Source organism: Carlito syrichta, unplaced genomic scaffold (assembly GCF_000164805.1).
Source record: "Carlito syrichta isolate Samal-C Ts95f unplaced genomic scaffold, Tarsius_syrichta-2.0.1 Scaffold314728, whole genome shotgun sequence".
Taxonomy (NCBI): domain Eukaryota; kingdom Metazoa; phylum Chordata; class Mammalia; order Primates; family Tarsiidae; genus Carlito; species Carlito syrichta.
The window spans coordinates 259610-283378 of record NW_007258824.1 but is presented as its reverse complement, the minus strand read 5'-3'; the positions used below and the strand labels follow the sequence as shown (position 1 = coordinate 283378).

General features: G+C 37.2%; 1 protein-coding gene across 1 annotated transcript in view; it reads left to right on the top strand.

The window, feature by feature from the left end:
- Positions 1–2423: 2423 nt before the first annotated feature.
- ATP13A5 (ATPase 13A5) overlaps positions 2424–23769 on the top strand; it is a 115659-nt gene continuing 94313 nt past the window's right edge. Inside the window, exons 1-5 of the mRNA XM_008071809.2 lie at positions 2424–2505; positions 21960–22133; positions 22891–23037; positions 23262–23332; positions 23427–23507. Of these exons, the coding sequence (XP_008070000.1) occupies positions 2443–2505; positions 21960–22133; positions 22891–23037; positions 23262–23332; positions 23427–23507 (536 nt within the window). The 5' untranslated portion in view covers positions 2424–2442. The remainder of the gene's footprint in view (positions 2506–21959; positions 22134–22890; positions 23038–23261; positions 23333–23426; positions 23508–23769) is intronic.

The window sequence follows — 23769 nt, the reverse complement described above, 5'->3', positions numbered from 1 at the left end:
AAGCAATTCAATTAAAAAATATTTATTCAATAATTTATACCAAATGAACAGTATCTACAAAGCATCAAGCCACATTTTACAAAAAAAAGTAAGTAGCTGTTTGCTAAATGAATTAACAAGACAGGAAGAAGTTGAGGAATCTTACAGGCAGGCCTCATTTTATTATTTGGGCCGTGTGTGTGTGTGTGTTCCAGATAAGATATAATTTTACTTCCACTTATCTAAGATTTCCATATTTCACCAAATTCTCAATTTGCTGATTTCCAAAATAGGAATTTGTGGTAGAGCGCAGGAAAGATCAAAATCATACTTTCACTTTGTGTTTTAGACAAATCATGACTCATCCTTGTGGTTTTTAGCTTAAGTTGTGGTGCACAGAAAGAGTTGGGGTTCTTTCAACAAAAAATATGAGTGAATAAGCTGATGGGTAAGAAGTGAATGGTGACTGTTGCTCATGTCTTCAATGAAGTTTTACTAAAATCCAGAATCCTTCTCATCAAATCTGAGCTTTACCTTAGATGGAACTATTTACGATGCAACATTAGTGTTGGCATATTATTCTTTGGTATTGACAGTTAGATAGCCTGTCTGACATGAAAAGCTGTAGTTGTCTGTTTATTCTCACCAGCTGCTTGCTCCTGGGCTAGAGAACACTTTGACCTCTCTTAAACATGAAGGTGGACACTTGTGCCCACTCAAGGCAACCCATGACTGTTTAAGTCAGTAGAGTCAAGTATTATTATCTTCTGATAGTTTCCACGCATTGTAAATTTTCTTCCAAAGTCAAATTGTCAAGGATGCAATAAGCAATAAAATGACAAAGTTTTCATCAAAAACAAATTAACTAATCCTTGAAGGGATCACAGTCCTTTCTTTTTTTTTTTTTTTGGATGAGCATACCAAATTCAGTGGTGATTATACAGGTGTTGACATTTGGGTTATGTCCTTAATACTCACCTTTCTAGCTTTTCCTCCTCTCTGTATACTTTGTTCACTTGAAAACTTTTTGCAAACTTTAAAGGGAAAATGAAAGAAATTAAATTATTATAGTTTACTTTAAAAAAGCCTCTCTTTTCTTGATCAGTGTTATGATTATGATGATACCTATCTATTATTTTTAAAATTTTATTATTATTATTATTATTATTATTATTTTGAGCCAGAGTCTCACTCTGTCACCCTGGTTGGAGTGCAGTGGCGTGCTCATGGCCACTTGTAGCCTCCACCTGCTGGGCTCAGGCAATTCTTCTGCCTCAGCCTTCCAAACAGCTAGAACTACAGGTACACACCATCACGTCTGGCTAATTTTTTTGACTTATTGTAGAGATGTGGTCTCACCAACTCGCCTAGGCTGGTCTCAAACCCCTGAGCTCAGCCAGTTCTCTCGCCTTGGCTTCCCAAAGTGCTGGGATTACAGGCTTGAGCCATCGCACCTGGCTACTTATCTATTATTGAGTGTGGTGAGTGCTATAGTTGACCTTTACAAATGTTATCTTAGATCCTTATATCAACCCTCTAATTATTATTGACAGTTTATGTACTAGAAACCAGAAACCTAAAATTAAGATTTTAAGTGATTTCTCCAGGACCATCAGTAAAGTAGGGATTAGAACTCGGATGTTTTTTATTCCAAAATGATTCCTGCATTCCCTATCATGAGCCAACTTTCCTTCCTTCGATTTTCATTGCCACTCTCAAATTGTTCATTATGTTTCCAAAGTCCACAGGGTTTTTTTTTTTTTTTGTCTTTTTCTTTTGTTGTCTTTTTTTGAGTTGGAGTCTCACTCTGTCACCCAGACTGGAGTGCAGTGGCCGCTCCCGGCCACCGCAGCCTCGACCTGCTGGGCTCCGGCGTTCCTTCCGCCTCAGCCTTCTGAGTAGCCGGAATTACAGGCATGCGCTACCACGCCCGGCTGATTTTTTGATTTATTGTAGAGATGAGGTCTCGCTGCCCAGGCGGGTCTCGAACCTGCGGGCTCAGGCAATCCACTCACCTCAACCTCCCAAAGGCGCGGGATTACAGGCTGAGCCACCGAGCCCGGCTTCACAGGGTTTTTATACATCTCTCACTGGTTAATATTTTTATCTCCTGTTTTTAGCAAGGTATCCATTTCAATTCATTGGCTGGGACATTTTATGATAGCATATAAAATTATTTTTCTAGCTCAACAACTGTTTTCCTCCATCATTCCTTAAGTCTGGAGGCACTCACATCTAGCTTAGTAAATAAATACTAAGAGAAAAAAAAAAAAAACAACAAGCAGATAGATTAACAGGTCAATCCTGTTGCTGAGGAGAAGAATTCCTTTCTTTCCTTTGTTAGTCTAATAGGCAAGGTTTGCACTAAGAGATTTTAAAAGCACCTGAGAAAGGTGATGATAAGCAGTGACTAGGTGGTTTTGATATTTCTGACCAGGTGGCACCCTAACAGTTCTGGTTTAAATGGAGGAGAACAGTAAGAAGGACCATTGGGCTACGCTCAACCAAGGAGAGGAGAATGAACTGGTGAGTCTTTTCTTTTTATTAGTCTTCTAAGAGTGACTATGGGCAGGAGCAATGGACTGTAGCACTGATGATGCTAGATTTAGGCATGGAAGGGGTTAAATCTGACAAGGCTTCTTGGGAGCCACAAGGTACCCTTTTATTGTGAGGAAATCAGAAGGGACTGAGAAAGTTATGTCCTCTGGATGGCGGAGGTCTTGCCATCTTCACATGCCATGGACCATGTGAAGTTTCCTTAGACATTTTGCAGAGTATTTGGGGTACCTTCCCACATGGTGCTCATTGGGGTGTTTCCCTCTTAGGTTGGAATATTATTGGACAAACTGGCAAAAACTGCAACTCTTTCTTTTCCTATTCTTATGTTTTGGATATGTCTGTATAATCTAGGCTCAGGGTGCTTTGAGCTGGTCATGCTTCTTATAAGAGGAGAGAGAAGTTTTGAGCACCACGTACTGAAGAAAGAAAAGAATATGGCCTGGGATTTTCTCACATATGAAAAAAAATTTTTTTCTCACTTCTCCAACTTTTTTTTCACACTGCCCTTTTCACCAAATGTATATAAATCTTGAAGAATAATCATTAAAAATGTGAAAACTTCTGTAGTGCCTATTTGGTGCTGAGGAATTTGCATTTATGATTTTACTTAATCCTCAGAACTCAGTAGTGAAAGAAACTAATCCAATTTATTGAAAAGAAATCTGAGAGGGAGGTTAAGTAACTGACCCTAGGTCATTGGCCAGTAAGAGATAGCCTACTCCCTTTTTTCCCAGCCTTGTACTCTTTCTCGTGTGCTATGAGAAAGGGTGACAAAGATGGGGAAGGTTCAGAATGAGAGCACACTGGGAGCTAAAAGAACCAGGAGAATGTGGTTCATGCGTCAGAATCCCGTCAGTTTCCCTGTCTGGCCTCCCCAGTTCCCCGTGAGATCTGTGAAAAGTTCATACCAGCTCTTTCTCCACCTATCCTTGTTTGCTAATCTAAGGATAAGAAATAATTTCATCTACATCTGTGCTGTCCAAGAAGGTAGCTACTGGCTATGTGTGGTTTTTCAGCACTAGGAAATAGCTGGTCCAAACAAAAATATGCTTTATGTGTAAAATATACACCAGATTGAGAAGTACAGTACTTTGGAGAAAAAGTAAAATATCTCAATAATATTTATGTTGGTTATATATTGAAATGAAAATACTTTAGATAGTTTGAGTTAAACAAAGTCTTTTGTAACAATTAATTTCACTTTTTACAGGTGGCTACTAGTACATTTAAAATGACAAATGTGGCTCACATTTGTGGCTTGCGTTATTGTACTATGCTGAGTTTGGTAATGGTGCTTTAACATTTTCAGAGGGAAGGAATTTAAAGACTTAAAAACGATTCACCTGTGTTCACTGCTAAGCAATACTGTGTCAGCTTTGATGTTTTCATTCAACATGTAGATAAGTGTTTATGAAAAACTTAGGTTGCTCTTTCTTCTTCTCTAACTTAGTGCTATATTTCTTATGTTTAGAGCCCAATATTTTAATTTTCCCAATAACAGATGGAACATGGGAATTAAAGGATTAAACAATGGGCCAGGTGCCACCATTTCTTTCTTTTTTGTGGGTGGTCAAGTACCTTTGGAGAAGTTTCACCAAAAGCCTCTATGAGGACTCCCACTAAGCTCACCCCGTGTTGTCAGGGCATTCTGGGGAAGGAAAAGGTCTGTAGATTTCTCTTTCACAAATCTTACTTTTGGGTTGAGAGCACAGATGCAAATTGTATTCTGGTGGATCAGGAAATCTGGTAAGTCAGGTAAACTGTGGTAACCCAAGGGCACAGGCTGAAGAGGAAGCTGTGACTTAGCTCCAGGTGACTGCTGTCCTGCAAGTCAACAGACCTAGTATTGTCAGGCCTGTTGGGGTTTTTTAAGGGAAGCTAGAAATCTGGATTTTCATGTGATACAGCCTGATCATAAATTTGAACAACAAATTCATTTTTTAAAAACAATCATAGGTCAAACTAAACCTGGGCTTGGTTGAGTCCCAGCCTTGGGGGCTTTCAGTCTGTGAGGTTGACAGCCTCTCCCCACTAGCTCTTCCTTTCCTGGAAGTTCCCCATGACCCAGCCTGACTTCTACTTGCGTTTATCATTTCAAGTGAGTGATCAGTTGTGATCACGAGAGGAATTGTGATGAACATTAGACACTGTTTAGGCAAATAATAAATTCCTTCAATCAAACACCCATGAAGAACCTAAGTGAATGGGGATGACCAATGAGATCATTCAAGTGCGGTCTTGGAATATTTTGTTGAGCTCAGCATGGACCTAAATCGTCTCATTCACCTGTAGAGTTGAACTCAGTTGTCATTCCTGTCTCCAGTTCTCAGGCCCTAACTCCTCCAGAAGTGGAACAGCTAGTGCCTACTTTGCAGACACACGGTGCTAGGTTCTTGACAACAGGTTTTCATTTTATCATTTTACTCTCACAACAGCTCGTGAAATAGGTACCCTCACTGTACAGACCTTTACTGTCCTTCCTTACATACTCCTGCCCACTCCCCAACCTCCCTATACCACCTAGCTCCAACCGGCTCCTTTTTTTCACCTGCTTTTTTCCTAAAAATGTGCCCTGCCCAGATGTTTCCCTCAACCTCTCTATTCGCAGTCAGTTTGTCTTGTCTTTTTGTGGAGTCCTCTCAGGAGCCACAGGATCCTTTAAAACACAGACCCTAAATGAGCCTGAAGCTTTCAGGCTATACAGCTTAATGCCTAATGGAATGGGATTTGGCCTTGGGATGACCTGGGTTTGAATTCTGATTCTGTTAGACAAGTTATTTTACCTCTTAAATACCTGCTGTTTGGTATCATGGTGAGCATTAAATGAGGTAATACAGCTTTTCTAAAAATATCTTCTGCTGAGTAACATTGTTAATAGGTATAACACATCTCCTTATTCTCCCTACCAATTAGATTAGAGAAATACTAGGTGAAACAGTTAGGCAGGTGACAGCAGAACTTCTTAAATCTTGAATATATTTGTCATAGTACATTCTGTGTTGCTATAGCAGAATATCACAGTTTAGGTAATTGATAAAGAAATTTATTTCTTAAAGTTCTGAAGACTGGGAAGTCCAAGATTGAGACTCCCCCCACCAAATCTGGTGAGGACCTTCTTGCTGCATCATCTCATGGTAGAAGGTGAAAGGGCAAGAAAGCAAGACAAAGCAGAGCAAGAGGGGACTAAGCTTGTTTCTGCAAGTCTACTCTAGCGGTAACTAACCCCCTCTCATGATAGCAACTTTCATACATTCAAGAGAACAGAGCCTCATGACCTAATCACCTCTTATTAGGCACCCCCCTTCCCAATACTGTTGCATTGGGGATTAAGTTTCAATGCATGAACTTTTGTGGACACAGTCAAACCAATCATATTTTAGATCTTTGTGCTCTCTTAAGAGGGCACTACAGTATGCTATATTTCCTAAACATCATGCGTCCAAGGAATCCTCTCTCTCTCTCTCTCCCTCTCTCCCTCTCTCCCCCTTTCTCTCTCTCTCTCCCTTTCTCTCTCTCTCTCTCTCTCTCTGTGCATGTGTGAGTGCATGCACAGATTCTTCCCAGACTGCTGTTTTGTGGAAACTTCATAGGAAAGTTGGGAATGTTATCAGCAACTAACAGGCATTATTTTATCATTATGCCCTTCTGGGAAGAAAAATAATCATGATGTCCCTGCTCAGCCAGGCATGTCTGAAGGTACACTATGTGTACATCAGCCTCTCTTTAAGGTCCCCTCTAGCCACATTGACTTTCTGAATATGGTCTCAATTCTGTCCCCACCCGAGCCATGAGTGCTGCTTTGATTCATATCAGTTGCAAAGCCCAACCATTCCATCTGTGCTTCCCTTCTGTACAGACACCTACCAACCATAAATGTGAAAGTGACAAATGGGAACAGCCCCAGAAACAAAATGGCTGTTTGGTGTGGAGGATGCAGAGCTGATAGGGGAGCATGATAATTCATGGCAACTTTCTTCTGCTAACAGTAGAGGAGCCCTAGACTTAGGCAACAAATCTGGCCTTTCATCAAGTTTCTTCTCTAATCACATGATTGTGTACATCTTTTTGGTCCTTGCTAGTTGTCTAAGAACAATACCACTAATCCTCTTGATTCACAGGTTTTGTGAGGATTACATATGAAATGTGGGAAAAGCTATAAAAAATAAAAGGGTTTATTTATGTGCAAGGAGTCAGGAGTTAAGATGTGCAATTTGGAAAATGAAGGAATATGTATATTAGGTGAGATTGATGTTGAGCATATTTCCTGTTTTCTGATTAAAATGTAAAGAATGATCATTGAAGTCTATCACTACAAAAAAAAAGTAACATGTCAAGAGTTGTTAAGATGAATCTGGAATTTTGAACATCTAGATTATTTTATACATATGATGTCATATATTCCTCACCCTCCATTAAAGGAGCAAAAAATAAAATAAAATAAAATCTACAAGAGATTAAAATTGAAAAGTGAAATTGAAATGGAAAAGCTAGCCCTACTGGCTCTCTCCTATTTTCAATCAACATGTGTACTCACAGCTTGGATGAAGTGAAGGTAAGCTTATCAATCTTCAGCTGATACCTAACTAAAAGGGAGAGATAACCATATAGGTGACAGAATCAAAATTCAAAAATTTTTCTAGGCTGGATTATAGGAGAGAAATTGGCAAGATGCAGTATAACAGGCCTCACTATTGAGTTTCGCTTTTAAATTATTATCAAACTACAAAGTGAGAGTATCAATGACTTGGGCTTGGTAGCTATACAGAAAAAGTAATTGAAGGACTTTATTTGATCATGGCCAAATTTTAGTTGCCAATGTGATGTAGCTATAAAACAGTCCTGGAATGCCTTAATAGAAGTCTGTTCTGCAATATAGAAGAAATAAAAATAGTTCAGTTATAATTCTGTACTGTTTAGAAAATCTCTAGCAAGTTATATTTAATCCTATAACACATACTTTCAGAGAAATTTCAAGAAGTGTAGTGTATTTGGAGGGATATCTGTTCACCAGAAATAAGAACTTGTTTAAAAGAAATTTGGAACAGTTCCCTGAAGAACAATCATGGTGGCCGTCTTCCAGTAGTTGAGTTGCTGATGTGGAGAACAAAGTAAAGGTTGGCAGATTCCAGCCTGATTTATTTTTGTTACGGCAGAATTTCCTAATCATCTGTGGTGGCAGAATCTTAACATGACACTCCTGCAAAGATTTTGGCCCTTGTATAATCCCCTCCACCCCTCCAGTTAAGTGTGAGCAGAACACATAAATATGATAAGCTATAACTCCTACAATTATATTGCATTATATTATATGGCAAGAAGGATTTTACAGGTATAGTCAACATGAACTCAGATGAGGTAATAAAAAGGGAGGTCGAGTGAGTCTGACCTAATCAGGCAAACCATAAAAGAGACTGGGTCTTTCCTAAAGTCAGAGACATTTGAAGCATGAGAGTGATGTGATGCAAGAGAGGTTCTCTGTTGCACTTTTGAAAATGGAAGACACCATTTGGCAAGGAACTTTGAATGGTTGCTAAGATGAAAAATCAGCAAGAAAAAGGGACCCTGGTCCTAAAGCTGCAGGAAACTGAATCCTGTCAACAACCATGTGAACATGAAGATATTCCTGAGCTCCAGAAGGAACACAGCCCAGGTGACACCTTGACTTCAGTCTTGTGAGGTGCTGAGCAGAAGACCCTGCTAACTGGACACTGAACTCATAGAAAAATGGTGAGATAGTAAATTTGTGCTGTTTTAAAATACTAAGTGTGCTATGTAATGGAAAATGAATGTACCGTTGCTGCTGTCCAACAAGACAATGTGCAACCCTGTAAGGAAATGAAAATCCTATCTTAAGCAGAGAATAGGTGCTCATCTGCAAAGAATGGGATATAGCTGTTTTTTCCGAGAGAGGAATTTGAACTAAATAACTCTGAGAAAGCTCCCCAACCCTGATTAGCGATGCTCTTATTGTACAAATGACTTTTTTTTTTTTTTTTTTGAGTTGGAGTCTCACTGTCGCCCAGACTGGAGTACAGTGGCTGCTCCCGGCCACCGCAGCCTCGACCTGCTGGGCTCTGGCAATCCTTCCGCCTCAGCCTTCCAGGTAGCCGGAATTACAGGCGCGTGCTACCATGCCCTGCTGATTTTTTGATTTATTATAGAGATGAGGTCTCGCCTGCCCAGGCGGGTCTCGAACCCGTGGGCTCAGGCAATCCACACACCTCAGCCTCCTAAAGGCGAGGGATTACAGGCTGAGCCACCGAGCCCGGCTACAAATGACTTTTAACAGAACATTTCATGTTGTACTATGCCCTTGATTTTGGACAAATTCTGTTCCCAGAAATTGTCCCTGCAAATCAGCCCAGGCATCTCATTATTTTTTGACCCACGCTTACTGCTCTCTCGCTGTTAGCCTTACCAAACAAAAGACCTTAGTTGCACTTTTACTTGCAGGAAGACCACATGTTAGCACTTTTGTTATAGTAGTACCAGTTGGCATTGTCACCCTGTAGCTGAGATTGAAACTAAGTTCCTCTCTTTGGTATTGAGTTTTGGTTCACACTGCTAGACGGTGAAGGGTCTTCCTTACTCAAGAAAGAAAGCACCAGGTGAAAAGTTAATAGATTTAACTATTCAATAATTATTTTGAACATTTCTAAGACTGTTCTTAGATCTACAAATAATAATCCTTCATAAATATTAATAATATGTATTTTAATAAATAACAACGCATATTTCATAGAGTTGTTATAAGAATTAAATGACATGTAAGTACTCAAGAAAGATTAATTCTTATTATTAAGCATATATAAAAGTGAAAGTGATTCAAAACATTATATTTCTACACAAAGGGCACTCCGTGGCATGAATGTAGAGCATAATATGTGAAACTATAATTAACAATGCTTGGAAATTAGTGACAACTAATTCAAATTACTACATGTAACCAAACCAAACATATACTAGAAGGTTGGAGAATAATGACAATATTCACATGATAAATTAACTAGGGACAATATTATTCCAACATTAAAGAGAAGAACCGCAGCTGGGCTGGGTGGCTCAGCCTGTAATCCCACGCCTTTGGGAGGCTGAGATGAGTGGATTGCCTGAGCCCGCGGGTTTGAGACCCGCCTGGACAACTTGGTGAAACCTCATCTCTACAATAAATCAAAAAATTAGCCGGGTGTGGTAGCGCACGCCTCTAGTTCCAGGTACTTGGAAGGCTGAGGCGAAGGATCGCCAGAGCCCAGCAGGTCGAGGCTGCGGTGGCCGGGAGCGGCCACTGCACTCCAGTCTGAGCGACAGAGTGAGACTCCGACAAAAAAAAAAACACAAGAGAAGAACCGCGAAGCACTGGCAGAGGTAGAAATCAAAGAGTAGAGTTTTAAGAATGTCCTCCCATCCAACATGTAAAGGAACACCATTTGGCATATCAACAGGCAGAGACAACAAAAGGCCGATTGTTAATAATAAATAGAGACTTGGCACTGTGATTGTTGCTTTAAAAAAAGATAAATCATGATAAATTATCGTCACATAAAAGGACATAGAAATAGGACCTCATCAACCTTGATTCAAGTGACTAAAATTTGAGGTCTACACAGAAAAAGCTAACTCGTTCTAAGACTATTGTAACATTCTTGCCCATGGAAAAGCCTAACACAGCACAGAAAAACAAAGAATCAAAAAACAACTAACAAGGAAAACTAGCTTTGCCATTGACAGAAGTGTGCTCTTGTAGTGAGAGTTAATTTTATTATGTCTTGATTGAGTAAATACATCTGTAATTCTGCACTGTAAGAAGCTTGGTTTTCACCCAACATCGATAGCCCTTTAAAAACACATGCTGCCAAGCTTTGGAAGAACGCCACAGCTTTTAAGAAGTACCTGCAAGAATCCTATTCAAAGCAGTTATCCAGCTAGGAGCCCTGACTTGGGTTGCACAACCTTTCCTGTGTCATCTTTTATTTTATCTTTTCCTTTAGCTAGTCTGTCCTTTCCTTGATCTTGAGCTGTTATCTTTGTTTTGTTTTCTTAAAATGAAGTCTTTGATTGAGCCTTTTGATGTATATTAAAGAAATATCTTTTAAAAATTCAAAAAAAATAAATCTTGGTTTGAGTAAGTGAAAGTGCTATGAGCTTTAACCCAAAATACCCATTCCAAAGGATTTGAATCACACACTAGTGTGCCTCTGCATGGTGGGTACTCAACAGATGTTTTAGATGGCTACACATATGGAGAATGAACATAAGAATAAAAGGATTTATGACAACTAAAAAGGAACTTGTTCACAGCATCAGTCTTCCATAAATGCTAGTGCTCTGCACACAATAAAAATTCAGGGGGAAAAGCAGAAAGAGATCCCAGAGGTTGGTTCCACAAGACTAAGACGATTCCAACAAAAGAGGATTTGAGGAAAAAACCATGTTTAGATGAATCTGTACCCTATAATTCTCCTTTCCTAAGGAATTTGCCAATCTTAGTTTCATCTCTGATGACAAATGTAAGAGCTGCCTATAAAGAAAATAACAAAAAGGATATAGTTTTTAAATTTCCTTAGTTCCATTTTGGATGGCAAGTATAAGAGCTACCTATAAAGAAAATGAAGAAAGGGATATAATGTTTTTAAAGTGTCTTTTATGTGCTAGTACTTAATGTATGTTCTCATTTAACTTTTATGAAGTGGCCACTCAGATATCCATTTTACAACTGAGTAAATTGAGTCTCAGTTAAGTGACATATACAAAGCCAAATTACATAAGTATCAGAAGTTAAGATGCTCTGCTACACTACTCTTACATTGTTTTCCTCCTGTACAATTAAAGAATGATTGTACTGGTGTGTGTGTGTGTGTGTGTGTGTGTGTGTGTGTGTGTGTGTGTGTGTGTGTTTCTGTATGTAGTTAATACATCTAGCTTATCTGAATCAATTTGGTATTTATCCTACAAATTGAGCAGGTTTTTGTTGTTTTTGACAACTTGTGCTCTTTGGGAAAGCAAAAACTTCATTAAATCATTGGATCAATCACTTTTAGAAGTACAACTACAGCATTGGCAAACAATATTTAGTTCTGCTTACTGCCTGTGGTCAAATCATTTTACAATGAGTCCAATGGGATTAGCCACTTTTAATCTACTGAAATTGTATTGACTTTTATGTTACCCAAGATAAATTAACTCGACACATATTGAGTACTCAACATGTTTCAGGAACTGTGCTAAATGCTTTGCATGCATAATCTCATTAGTTTCTCACAACAACCCTAGAAGATAGTTATTGTTATTATCTCATTATATAGAGGGGGAAATTGAAGCATCAGGAGAAGAAAAGAGGATTACCAGAGTCTCATACACATGGCTAAGTGTTGGAAGTAGGATTTGAATTTGGTTTTCTCATGCCTTGTCCTCAGCTTGTAACTGCTACACTGAACTACTTTTGTTGCATTTTACAACCAGTCACATTTTTCATATGAAAAATCTGAAGTTCAGGAAGTTTAAATCATAGCTGGTAAACGATGGAGCAAGGAACAGAAGTGAGACCTCCAGAAGGCTATGGGGTGGGACATAAAGAATAGAAACCTTGGTCTCAGCCCTAGATAGGGAACCCAGCACTAAGTTGTGACCTTAGGCAACAACCTCTGTCAGAAAGTATATGCATATTTCACTGTTACCCTTAACCCATTCGACTTCCTCTGTATTCTGGGCCTAGAAAAAGATCATTAGGGCTGTGGTACCATTAGCACTGTGGGATCTGGAATACAGGATTCCAGAACACAAAGTAAAGGTACTCCATTGCTTAGAGAAAATACAAATCGTATCTATGTAAAGAGGGGTATAACCTCTGTGCTTACTCAACTCAAATACCAGGTTTCAGATCTGCATTCCTGGCCTCATCAAACACAGCCCGTTTCCATTACCAAGAATGAACTGGTATACTGTATCTCAAAACTGCAATAGTCACCTCTCTTCTCTTTTGACAGAACCTATTAAAGAACCACCTGCTAATATTGACTGAGCTGCTTTTTCTCTCAACATCTTACACCTCTCGTTTAATCTTCATCACTACTCTTCCAGGTGTGTGCTATTAACATTCCCCTAAGTAAAGAGATGGAAACTCAGACCTAGAGACGTTAAATCCTGAGATCACACAGGTAATGGGTTGCAAAAATCACTTTACTACAGGGAACCAGGTATAATAAGTTTGGGATTCTGATCCTCCCATCCTATTTCAATATCTTTATATTTACAACACCTTTGAATTCTATTTTTTTTCAAATTATTATTATTATTATTATTATTATTTTGAGTTGGAGTCTCACTCTGTTGCCCAGACTGGAGTTCAATGGCCGCTCCCGGCCACCGCAGCCTCGACCTGCTGGGCTCCGGCGATCCTTCCGCCTCAGCCTTCCAAGTAGCTAGAATTACAGGCATGCGCTACCACGCCCGGCTGATTTTTTGATTTACTGTAGAGATGAGGTCTCTCTGCCCAGGCGGGTCTCGAACCTGCAGGCTCAGGCAATCCACTCACCTCAGCCTCCCAAAGGCACGGGATTACAGGCTGAGCCACCGAGCCCAGCTATTTCCCTTTTATGGTACAAATACTGCTTCTGCCTCCCTCCTCTACCCTGTATTTCTTAGTGGGTTTTACTGGGGGTGCATAAACATTTAGGATAAATCTGAGTGACTCTGCATCAGAAGAATAATACTTTAGCAAATTCAAATTATTCTTGAGATTAGTTGGTCAAAATGGAAACATATACTGCAATACACTTTAATCATATGAACATTGGCAAGTTGATTGAGAGTACTTGATTAAAAGAATGCCAGAGAAAGCAATGATTCTTTAGCTAAAATTTCAAGTACCATATCCAGCTACATACCCCTGGGAAAACTGAGAAATGATCTAGAAAAGAGCTTTACCAAGGTTTATGAGGCTTATTTATCAAAGAAGCAAAAGCATTGCTTCTATTCATCTTTGCTCAAGGAACCACACATTTCAGAAAGTTACTCTGGTATTTATAAGCGTTTTTCTTTCTTTCTTCCTTTTCTTCTATTCTTCTTATTAATTATTATTATTTTCAGTCAGTCAGGATCACAGTTAGGAGTACAGTGGCAGGATCACAGTTTGCTGCAGCCTTGACCACCTGAGTTCAGGCAGTCCTTCTGCATCAGTCGATACAGGTGCATGCTGCCATGCTCAGCTAATTTTTAAATTTTTTTGTGGAGATGAGGTCTCATTATGTTGCCCAGGCTGGTCTCTAACTCCTGGGCTCCAGCAAACCTTTCACCTCAGACTACCGAATTGCTGGGATTACAGGCATGAGCCACTTTGTCCATCCCTTTTATTATTTATAAAATTATTTTTTATCATTATGACTACATAATAGTTGTACATACAAATTTATGGGACACAGGTGATATTTTGATACAGCATAAAATATGTAATGATCAAATCAGAGTAGATGAGGTATCCATCCACTCAAGCATTTATCATATCTTTGTGTTAGTTATTTTAAAATATACAAGAAATTATTAACTATAGTTACCCTATTGTGCTACCGAATGCTAGATCTGATTCCTTCTATCTTACTGTAGTTTTGTATCCATTAACATCCTTCTTTTTTCTCCCCCATCTCCATTACCCGTCCCTGTCATTGGTAACCATCATTCTATTCTCCATCCCCATGAATTCAATTTTTTTTAGCTCCCACATATTATCGAGAATATGAGAAATTTGTCTTTCTGTGCGTGGCTTATTTCACTTAACATAATGTCCTCCAGTTCTGACCATGTTGTTGCAAATGACAGGATTTAATTGGGGAGGGGGGTGGAGGGCAGTGGCATGGTCATGACTCACCACAGCCTCAACCTCCTGGGTTCAGGAGATCCTTCCACCTCAGCCTCTCAAGTAGCTGGGACTATAGGCACACAGAACTACGCCTGGCTGAATTTTGTAGAAACAAGGTTTTGCTATGTTGCCTAGGCTGATCTTGAACTCCTGGGCTCAAGCAATCGTTTTGCCTGTCTCCCAAAGTGGTGCGATTACAGGAGTGAGCCACTGCAATTTAATTCTTCTTTATAGCCAAATAATAATATTCCTTTGTGTCTATATAAAACATTTTCTTTCTTTTTAGGTTCAGCAGGTACATGTGCAAGTTTGTTTTAACCCTTACCCCTCTTTCTCCTTAGTATCTGTTGTTCCCCCACTTATGCCTGTGTGTATTCAGTGTTTAGTTCCTGTTTATTAGGGAGATCATGTGGAATTCAGTTTTCTGTTTCTGTGGTAATTTGCTCAGGATGATGGTCTCTAGCTGCATCCATATTGCTGCAAAGGACATGATGTTGTTCTTTTTAGTGGCTGTGTAGTACTCTATGCTGTATATGTACTACATTTTCTTTATCCAGGACACGGTTGGTGCACTCTATTTATCTGTCAATGGACACTTAGGTTGATTCCCTATCTTGACTATTGTGAATAGTGCTGCAATAAACATGGGAGTGCAGCTATCTCTTTGATGTACTGATTTATTTTCTTTTGGATATATACACAGCAGTGGGATTGCTGGGTCATGTGGCAGTTCTATTTTTCGTTTTTTGAGGAACCTCCATACTGTTTCTCCACAGTGGCTGTACTAACTTACATTCCCACCAACAGTGTATGAGGGTTCTTTTTTTCCCCTTCCTTCCTCTGTCATCTCTCTCTGTCTTCTCTCTCTCTCTTTTTCCCCTCTGCCTCTGTCTCTCTTTCTTCTTCTTTTTAACAAAGAAAAAAAATTTGCTGACATTTTGATATTGAGGTGTCCCCAGCCATAAGCACTGTCTTTTACAGAAACCTCTCCACTTAACCTGGTAGTTCTTTATTAGGGATGTGATATTACTTCTGCTTCAATCAAAGTCAGCTCTTACCAATCATCCACACCAGGGCATAGCTACAGTTTTCCCAGGTTGCCAAGCCTCCTATTTCTTCTAGAAATCTCTCCTTGACTCTTCTTTTATTAACTTCTCAAATTTTGTCGTATTTTTCTCTTTCCCAATCTATTTCCATTAAAGTGACTTCCATCTGTTCGGAATAGACACAATAAACAAATTCACCTTACTCTTTCTCTTTCTTTCTCTACTCTTTGTGGCATATAAATACAGTAGTGTCAATAAAGTGCAGTGATCTTAAATATACAGTTCAATTATTTCTACCATCAGTTAATTTTGCTCATTTTTGAACTACATATGAAGAACTGTATATTGTTTTATAGTACTTCATTTACTCAGTATAAATGTCTGTGAAATTTACCTATGCTGATGTATGCATACGAAATTAATTCTGTTTTATGAAGTATTACACTATATTAAAACACATTTATCTCTCTCATGATATGAACCTTTAGATTGTTTCCAGTTTTGTGCTCTTATGAATAAAGCCAAACTGAATATCCTTGTACAAATCTTTTAGGAAAAATCTATACATTCATTTCTCTTGTGTAAAAATCTAAGAGTGGCGTTTCTAGCTCATAGTCATATCATTAGCAAAACAGTTTTTCAAAATATGTGTACCAGTTCACACTTCCATCAGCATATGAGAAGTTTAGTTACTGTTTATCTTTACCAAGACTTTGTAATCTTTTAAATTTTATATAATATAATCTTTTTAATTTTGGTGATTCTGTGATTATATTTTTGTGCCACTGTATCATTGTGTAACTTCATAGTAAGTCCTAAAATATGGTGTGTAAATCCTTCTACCTGGTTTCTTTTTTGGATTATCTTGGTCATTTCAGCCTGTGACATATCATTGTAGCTTTATTTTATATTTTGTATTTAATAAGTTATGATATTGAGCAGTTTCATGAGTGTTATAGTCCATTTGAAAATCCATTCTTGCAAAATATCTATTCAAGTTGTGTCCACTTGTTTTGTGTACTTATTTATTTTTAATTAACTTGTAGTAGGTTTCTGTATATTTCAAATATGAGGCCTTTCGTAGATATAGATAAATATGTACATAGCTAATATCTTCTTCAGAGCTTCTTTGACAAGCAGACCCTTTCATTTTAGTGAGGTCAAATATATGTTTTGTCTTTCTTTTTGTTCTGTTTAAGAAATATTTACCTACTTAAAATTCATAAGAAAATTTCTCCTATGTTTTTTCTCAGATGATTTATTTTTTCAATTTTCACATTTGCATATTTGTGCCATCTCAAATGAATTTTTGCATATGGTGTAAATCAGTGGAAGGGAGGAGAGGATGGCCTCATTTTTTCCAGCATTATTCATTTTGCTCCAGTGCTATTTATTGAGCAACCTTTCCCCCACTGATTGCAGTAGTTCCCTCCTTGTAAGTGAAGAGATCTCTTTTTGGATTCTATTTTGTTTTGTTGTTCCTTTTCTTTATACTTGTGTATACCTTATTCTCTTAATTACTGAGGCTTTGTAGTAAGACTTCACTTCCAATGATGTAAACCTCCACCTTTGTTCTTTTCAAAAACTGTCTTGACTATCCAACATCCTTTACATTTCCATACCAATTTTAGAATCAGCTTATTAACTACCACAGAAAAATCTAATGAGATTTTAAATGAGATTGTTAATGGCTAATCCCCAAACTTAATACATCTCTCCATTTATTTGGTTTTTTTTTGTTTGCTTTTTTTTTTGAGTTGGAGTCTCACTCTGTTGCCCAGACTGGAGTGCAGTGGCCGCTCCTGGACACCGCAGCCTCGACCTGCTGGGCTCTGGCGATCCTTCTGCCTCAGTCTTCCGAGTAGTTGGAACTACAGGCATGCGCTGCCACGCCTGGCTAATTTTTGATTTATTGTAGAGATGAGTCTTGCCAAGTTGCCCAGGCAGGTCTCGAACCCGCAGGCTCAGGCAATCCACTCACCTCAGCCTCCCAAGACGTGTGATTATAGGCTGAGCCACTGAGCCAAGCTTTATTTGGGTTTTTAACTTTTCTCAGCAATGGTACGCACTTTTCAGCTTAAAGGTCTTGCACAACTTTGTTAGAAATATTGCAAAGTAATTGAGCTTTTTCTTTGATGGTGTTATAAGCGGTATTTAATTAATTTTCAAATTGTTTATTATTAGTATATACAAATAAAATTGGTGTTTCTATATTGTCTAGTATCTAGAAACCTTAATAAATTCACTTATTAACTCTTGTAATTTGTACAATATTTGGGGTTTTTAATGCTTATGACCAAAGTATCTACACATAGTGTATTCTTGTTTTTCAATTGTTATAACTTTTCTTTCTTTTTTAAATTTTGCTTCACTGCACCGGTTAAGACTTCCAGTACTGTACTCATAAATATTAGTGGTGATTGCTGACAATCTTATTTTGCTTGTGACTTCAGTGGGAAAATGTTCAATATTTCATCACTGAGAATAATGTTAGCTTAAGGATGATTCCTTCTATTTCTCATTTGCTGAGACTTTAAAAAAATCATATATTGGTGTTGAATTTCTTTAGTCTTTTTCTATATCTATCGAGATGACCTTCTTCTCATATTCCTCCTGAATGTTAACATGGCAAAGTACATTAACTTTCAAACCCCTGCATTCCTAGGGCACCATTTATAATAATGTATAACCCTTTTAATATATCACTGATTTAGTTAAATAATATTTTTTAGCCTTATTTTATATTTTGCCTACATTCATGATGGAGCTTAGCCTATAATTTTCCTTTCTTGCAACATACTTATCAGATTTCGGTATCTAGGCATGTTGGATTTATAAAACAGGTTGGAAGCATTCTCACCTTATTAAAAAATTGTGCAAGAATGATATCACTTCTACTTTAAATATTTTAAGGTATTTACAAGCCACTTGTGCTTGAAGAGTTATTTGCAGAATGGTTTCTAATTATACATTAACTTTCTTTAGTAACTATAAAAATACTCATATTTATGACTTTATTGATTTTATTAATCTTTTCTGAATAACAATTTAATTTTGTTAATTTTCTCTATTGTATGTTTGCTTTCTATTATATTCATGTGTGCACTCATTTTATGATATTCCTTATATTCTGGGAGGGTTAATTTGCTGTTCTTTCTATGACTTCTTGAGTTGGAAGTTTACTTTGCTAAATCAAACTTTTTTTTCTTTTCTAACATGCATTTAAGCTATAAATTTCCCTCTAAGAGATGCCTTAACTGCGTTCTACAAATTTTTTTTCTCGATTTTTATTTTCATTCAGTTCAAAAGATTTTCTAGTGTCTACTATAATTCCTTATTTCACTTACATGTCTTATTTAGAAATATGTTGTTTAATTTTTAAACATTTGGAGATTTTAAAGTTATTATCCTGTTGTTAATTTGTAATTTAATTATAATGTCTTCATACTTTATGTCTGAGAATATGGTTGGTTTAGGTAAATATTTTATGTGTACCTAAAAAAAGATTTGAATTCTGCAGTTGTTGTATGTAATTTTCTTTATTTGTCAATTTGATGGATTTTGCTAATGTTGTTCAAACTTTCTATATTCTTGCTAAATTGCTGTCTATTTTATCAGTTATTGAGTGAGGTATGTTAAAATCTCCAATAATTAACAGATTTTATTTCTATCAATTTTGCTATTTAAATTTTGAAACTATTTTTAAGTGCATACAAGTAGGATTGTCACGCCTTTTTGTTGAATTACTCTTTTTGCTCATGAAATATACTTCTTTTTCTCTCATATTTCTTTGCATATCCTGAAAAGAAATATATTTTGTCTGATATTAATATAGTTATATCAGCTTCCTTTTGTTAGTGTTTGCATAGTACATTTTCTCCTTTTAATTCATTTGCTTCTTTATATTTAAAATATATCTCTTAGCAGGGCGCGGTGGCTCACGCTTAAATCCCAGCACTTTGGGAGGCGGAGGCAAGAGGATTGCCTGAGCCCCCAGGTTTGAGACCAACCCGGGCAACTTGGCAAGACCTAAATCAAAAAATCAAAAAATCAAAAAATTAGCCAGGCGTCATGGTGTGCCTGTTGTAGTTCCAGCTACTTGGAAGGCTGAAGTGGACAGATTGCCTAAACCCAGCAGGTTGAACCTGCAGTGGCTGTGAGTGTGCCACTACACTTTAGCCTGGAAGACAGTAAGACTCACTCAAAAAAAAAAAGTCTCTTGTAAACAGCAACAGCATATAGTGGGTCTCTTAATATCCAGTCTAACAATCTTTGTTTCATAGTATTAATGCCATATACATTTAATGCAATTACTGATATGGTTGGATTGAATTTCATAATGTTGCTATTTGTTGTCCATCTATTCGATTTGTTCTCTTTTTTTTCTCCATTTAACATTATATCACAGAATGTTCCAGGTTTCTACATTGACATTATGGATTTTGTTTTTAAGGGCTTTACCACAGCCCATTGTTTTGATGTTTCACAACTTACTGACCCATTAGCCATCATTTGGTTCTCTCAATAATTTTGCTATTATAGCTAATGTTGCACTATCTTATGTACATCACTTTCTCCTTTAGTTATTATTTCATTAGAGTATATTTTCAAGTGAAGAAGTACTAATTCAAGGGGTAGAACATTGTCACCTTGTTTTTTCTAAAACAAAGAAAAATTATTACAGTTCACAAGGTCATTAGCAGTATGTAGCTGTAGTGACTTCATTGCTGTCTTGCTAGCCCTGTGAGTTTATTTTTCCATTTAAAAAAAGTTGCACAGCAGAGAACTGAAGAGTTGCCAGTATTATCATTGTTATTATGACTGCCCTTGCTGTGTGTAAATAAACAGAAAAAGAGAAAGTTATTTATGAATGAGCTCATTTGAGCTACAAACTAGACTAAAATTCCAAATTGTTCTGCTTGTATTTTCATACACACTTGGGCTTTGGCAGTAACCCTCTGTGAATAACTCCTGATAAAAGAATGTATATTTATGACATAATATGTAAACTGGCATATACATTTTATTTGGGCCTAATATAACTATAATTCATAAATAAAACTAAAACAAACTTACAGAATGAGAGGGAATATAGAAAGAGAGAGGAGGCTCAGCTGAAAATATGCTTAAAAATGCAAGTTTCTAAGTTACATTTAAACCTTATCATGAATAATCTCAAAATAGAGTGGCTGCATCCCTAAACTTAATGAAAAAAATTCTTCCAGGTGTTGATAGTGTTGCTGATCAGTGGACAAAAATCTTAATATTATAATTACCTCATAGAGAATTTAAGCAGAGATTATCTCATTTGAGCACAACTACCCTGTAAGGCATATATTTCTAATTGTTTTGTAGAGAAATAAATTGTGATCCCTAGAGATGAAATTATTTACCTAAGGTCATAACTATTAATGAGCAGAACAATGACTCAAACTTCTATCTTCTGTTTCTTAAAACTGTAATCTTCCCACCATGTTTAAGGATCACTTTCAACAATGATTACAGTCTTGATCTACCACAGAGTTGTTTTAAAAGTTGATGAAGACAATCATATTGAAGATAATCTTTTTTCCAAAGAATTAAGTCAAGAGATATGTTATAGTATTTTCTAAACAAGCATGAAATTCAGGGTATTCTATCATCAAAACTGATAGCTCTATGATGTGGGAGTTCAGAGTCATATAAAAACACAAATAACAACAATGGCAGAACCTCAAATAATAGTATAGTAAATACATCTTCATAATCAGCATTCCTCAGTGTCTGAAAAATTAACAATTCAGTTTTTCAAATTTCACAAACAATACTGTGAAACTTCATTGTAGAAGTTGGAAATTAGAAACTGGCCTTTAAAAAACAAATCTATTGTTTGGCTAATTTTTCTCCTAGAACCTCAGCTCAAGTCTTTATTTAATTTATGGCAAATATTGACTAACCTACTACTAAAAGTACAAATATTTTAACATGTTACTATCAGAATAATAAATATGAACTGCTTTTTGGAAGACTTTTATGTACATAGATAATTCCTTAATTTATATCCTCATACTGTTTTAGAAAACAGTCATTTATTTATACCTTCAATCATTTTCAGTCATGTTACAAATTAAATGGATAAAGCAAGTTATATGAGTGTGAAACATCTCAGTTACAATTTTATCATCTTCCTCCAATACATTTATATTAACATTTTTTAAGTACCTTATGCCTAAATAAAATTAGTCTGGCTCAAAACATGAAGTATTTTATGAAAATCTGAGGTGACTCACGACTATACAGAAGCAAATAAGTGTTCTTCTTACTCCTCTGTCTAATATTTTAGTTCCCTATGCCAGGGTAATAAAAAGAGTCCTTTCTTTTTATTACATCAGCTGACAGCTGCAAGCAGTCAATTTGATTCACCCAGCTAAAACCAAATGTTTTCTCCCAACGGAGACCTTTCCATCTAAAGTGTGTGTTTTCTGAAAGACAATAATATGTTTATGTAAATAAGAAAAATACAGTGACTTTTGTTTACTCCCTAGGAGGTGTTTGGTTACCATACCCAGAATCTAAGGAAAGCCCTCTGTCTTCTCGTATCCCTGCTGACCTGCGGGGGCCTTCTGTTGGTGTTCTACTGGAGACCTCAATGGAGGGTGTGGGCCAACTGCATCCCATGCCCCTTGCAAGAAGCAGACACTGTTTTACTGAGGACAACAGTGCGTGCCCTTCTGTTACCTATTTCAAATGCTGTGATCCTGTCTTCTGTGTCACATCTGTGTCATATCCAATGACTGGCTAACATTAAAGAGGGTAGATTTCCTCTCTTTAGAGTTTCCCTAGACCAAAACAGGAAATGGTCTAATTATCTCTGCAATCCATTTGCTATCTCTTATTTTGACCCAAGGATGAAAGGCATTTTCTCCACTTCAGCCTGGGAAAATTTCTACCATGTCAGGCTAACTGGCAATGTTCTTAGTCATTACATGAGAAGTACCTGTCAGTATTATAAAGCTTAGAGAACATAACGTGGAAATGATCATTTATTTTTCTAGAAATATGTATTTTGGAGAATACTAGACATTTTAAACATCTAGATGTCATTTTAAACGAGCTAGAGACTATTTTCTGGATGCAAAGCTTTCCTGAAAAGTATATCATTCTCTTTATTTTCTAGCACAATGTTTGTCAAATTTTAGTGTAAATTAGAATCATTTGGAAACAGACGGGTGCCTCTACTCCCCCCCCCCCCCCCCCCCCACTCCCCAGAGTCTTTGATTAGCTAGGTCTGGGGTGGAGCTGAGAATTTGTATTTCTAGTAAATTCTATGATAATGCTAATACTCTTGTTTGGGACAAAGGTTTGTCCCAAACTTTGGAAACCACTGGTCTAGCTGGCACTTGATAGATATTTGATTGATTGAACACATTATTGAATAACACTTGAGAATTTCACAGGCTGGATTGTCTTTTCTAGGATGAATTTCAAAGATATATGAGGAAGAAGGTGTTCTGCCTCTACTTATCCACTCTGAAGTGTCCTGTAAGCAAAAACCCAAAAGAGCCCCTGGTGGTTGATCGCCACTCTGTCATAAACAAAGCTGTAATAAAGCCAGAATTAAAGGTAAGTTATTTAAAGAGTGCAGTGTTGTGGCATGCTTGCAGAAAAATAATAAAAACAAGTATTTATTGAATGAAAGTCCTGAATATCACACTGTTGGGCTGGGAATGATAGCTATTTATCAAAGAAAGTGAGACCTACATGGTAATCTGCATTGAACAGTGCCCCCCTCTCTTGATGGACTTTAATTGTGAATTACACCTGTTCTGTCACATTTTTAATTGTAGCTACGATGCATCCAAGTGCAGAAAATCAGGTATGTTTGGAACAACTTGGAGAAGCAGTTTCAGAAAGTTGGGTAAGTATGACTTAAGTATCATCACCACATCAGGAATACTGATTTGTTGAGTGCCATGAACTGAAGTATGGTTTCTGTCCTGACCACATCCTAGGTTGCTGGAAGACAGCAACTCCTGCTATGACATCCATCATACGTTTGGAATGGGTCTGACCAGTGAAGAGCAAGAGATCAGGTAGGATTTATGGTACTCTTTGAGTAAACACCCAGCAGAAAACGGAGTTTCAAATGAGTTATCAGTGCGTTGTTGACATAATGCTTCATCAACTTGATATAATCCCAGTTCATTCACTGGCATTAGAGATTCTCTAAATTGTTCTTTTCTTAGGCAAATTTATTTTTTAAAAAGACTAAAAGAACAATGCAATCAAATAAAAATTGATCTTTTCTCTCAGGCTTGTAGAACAGTCTTCTTTGTGCTGTATTTTTTATCCTTT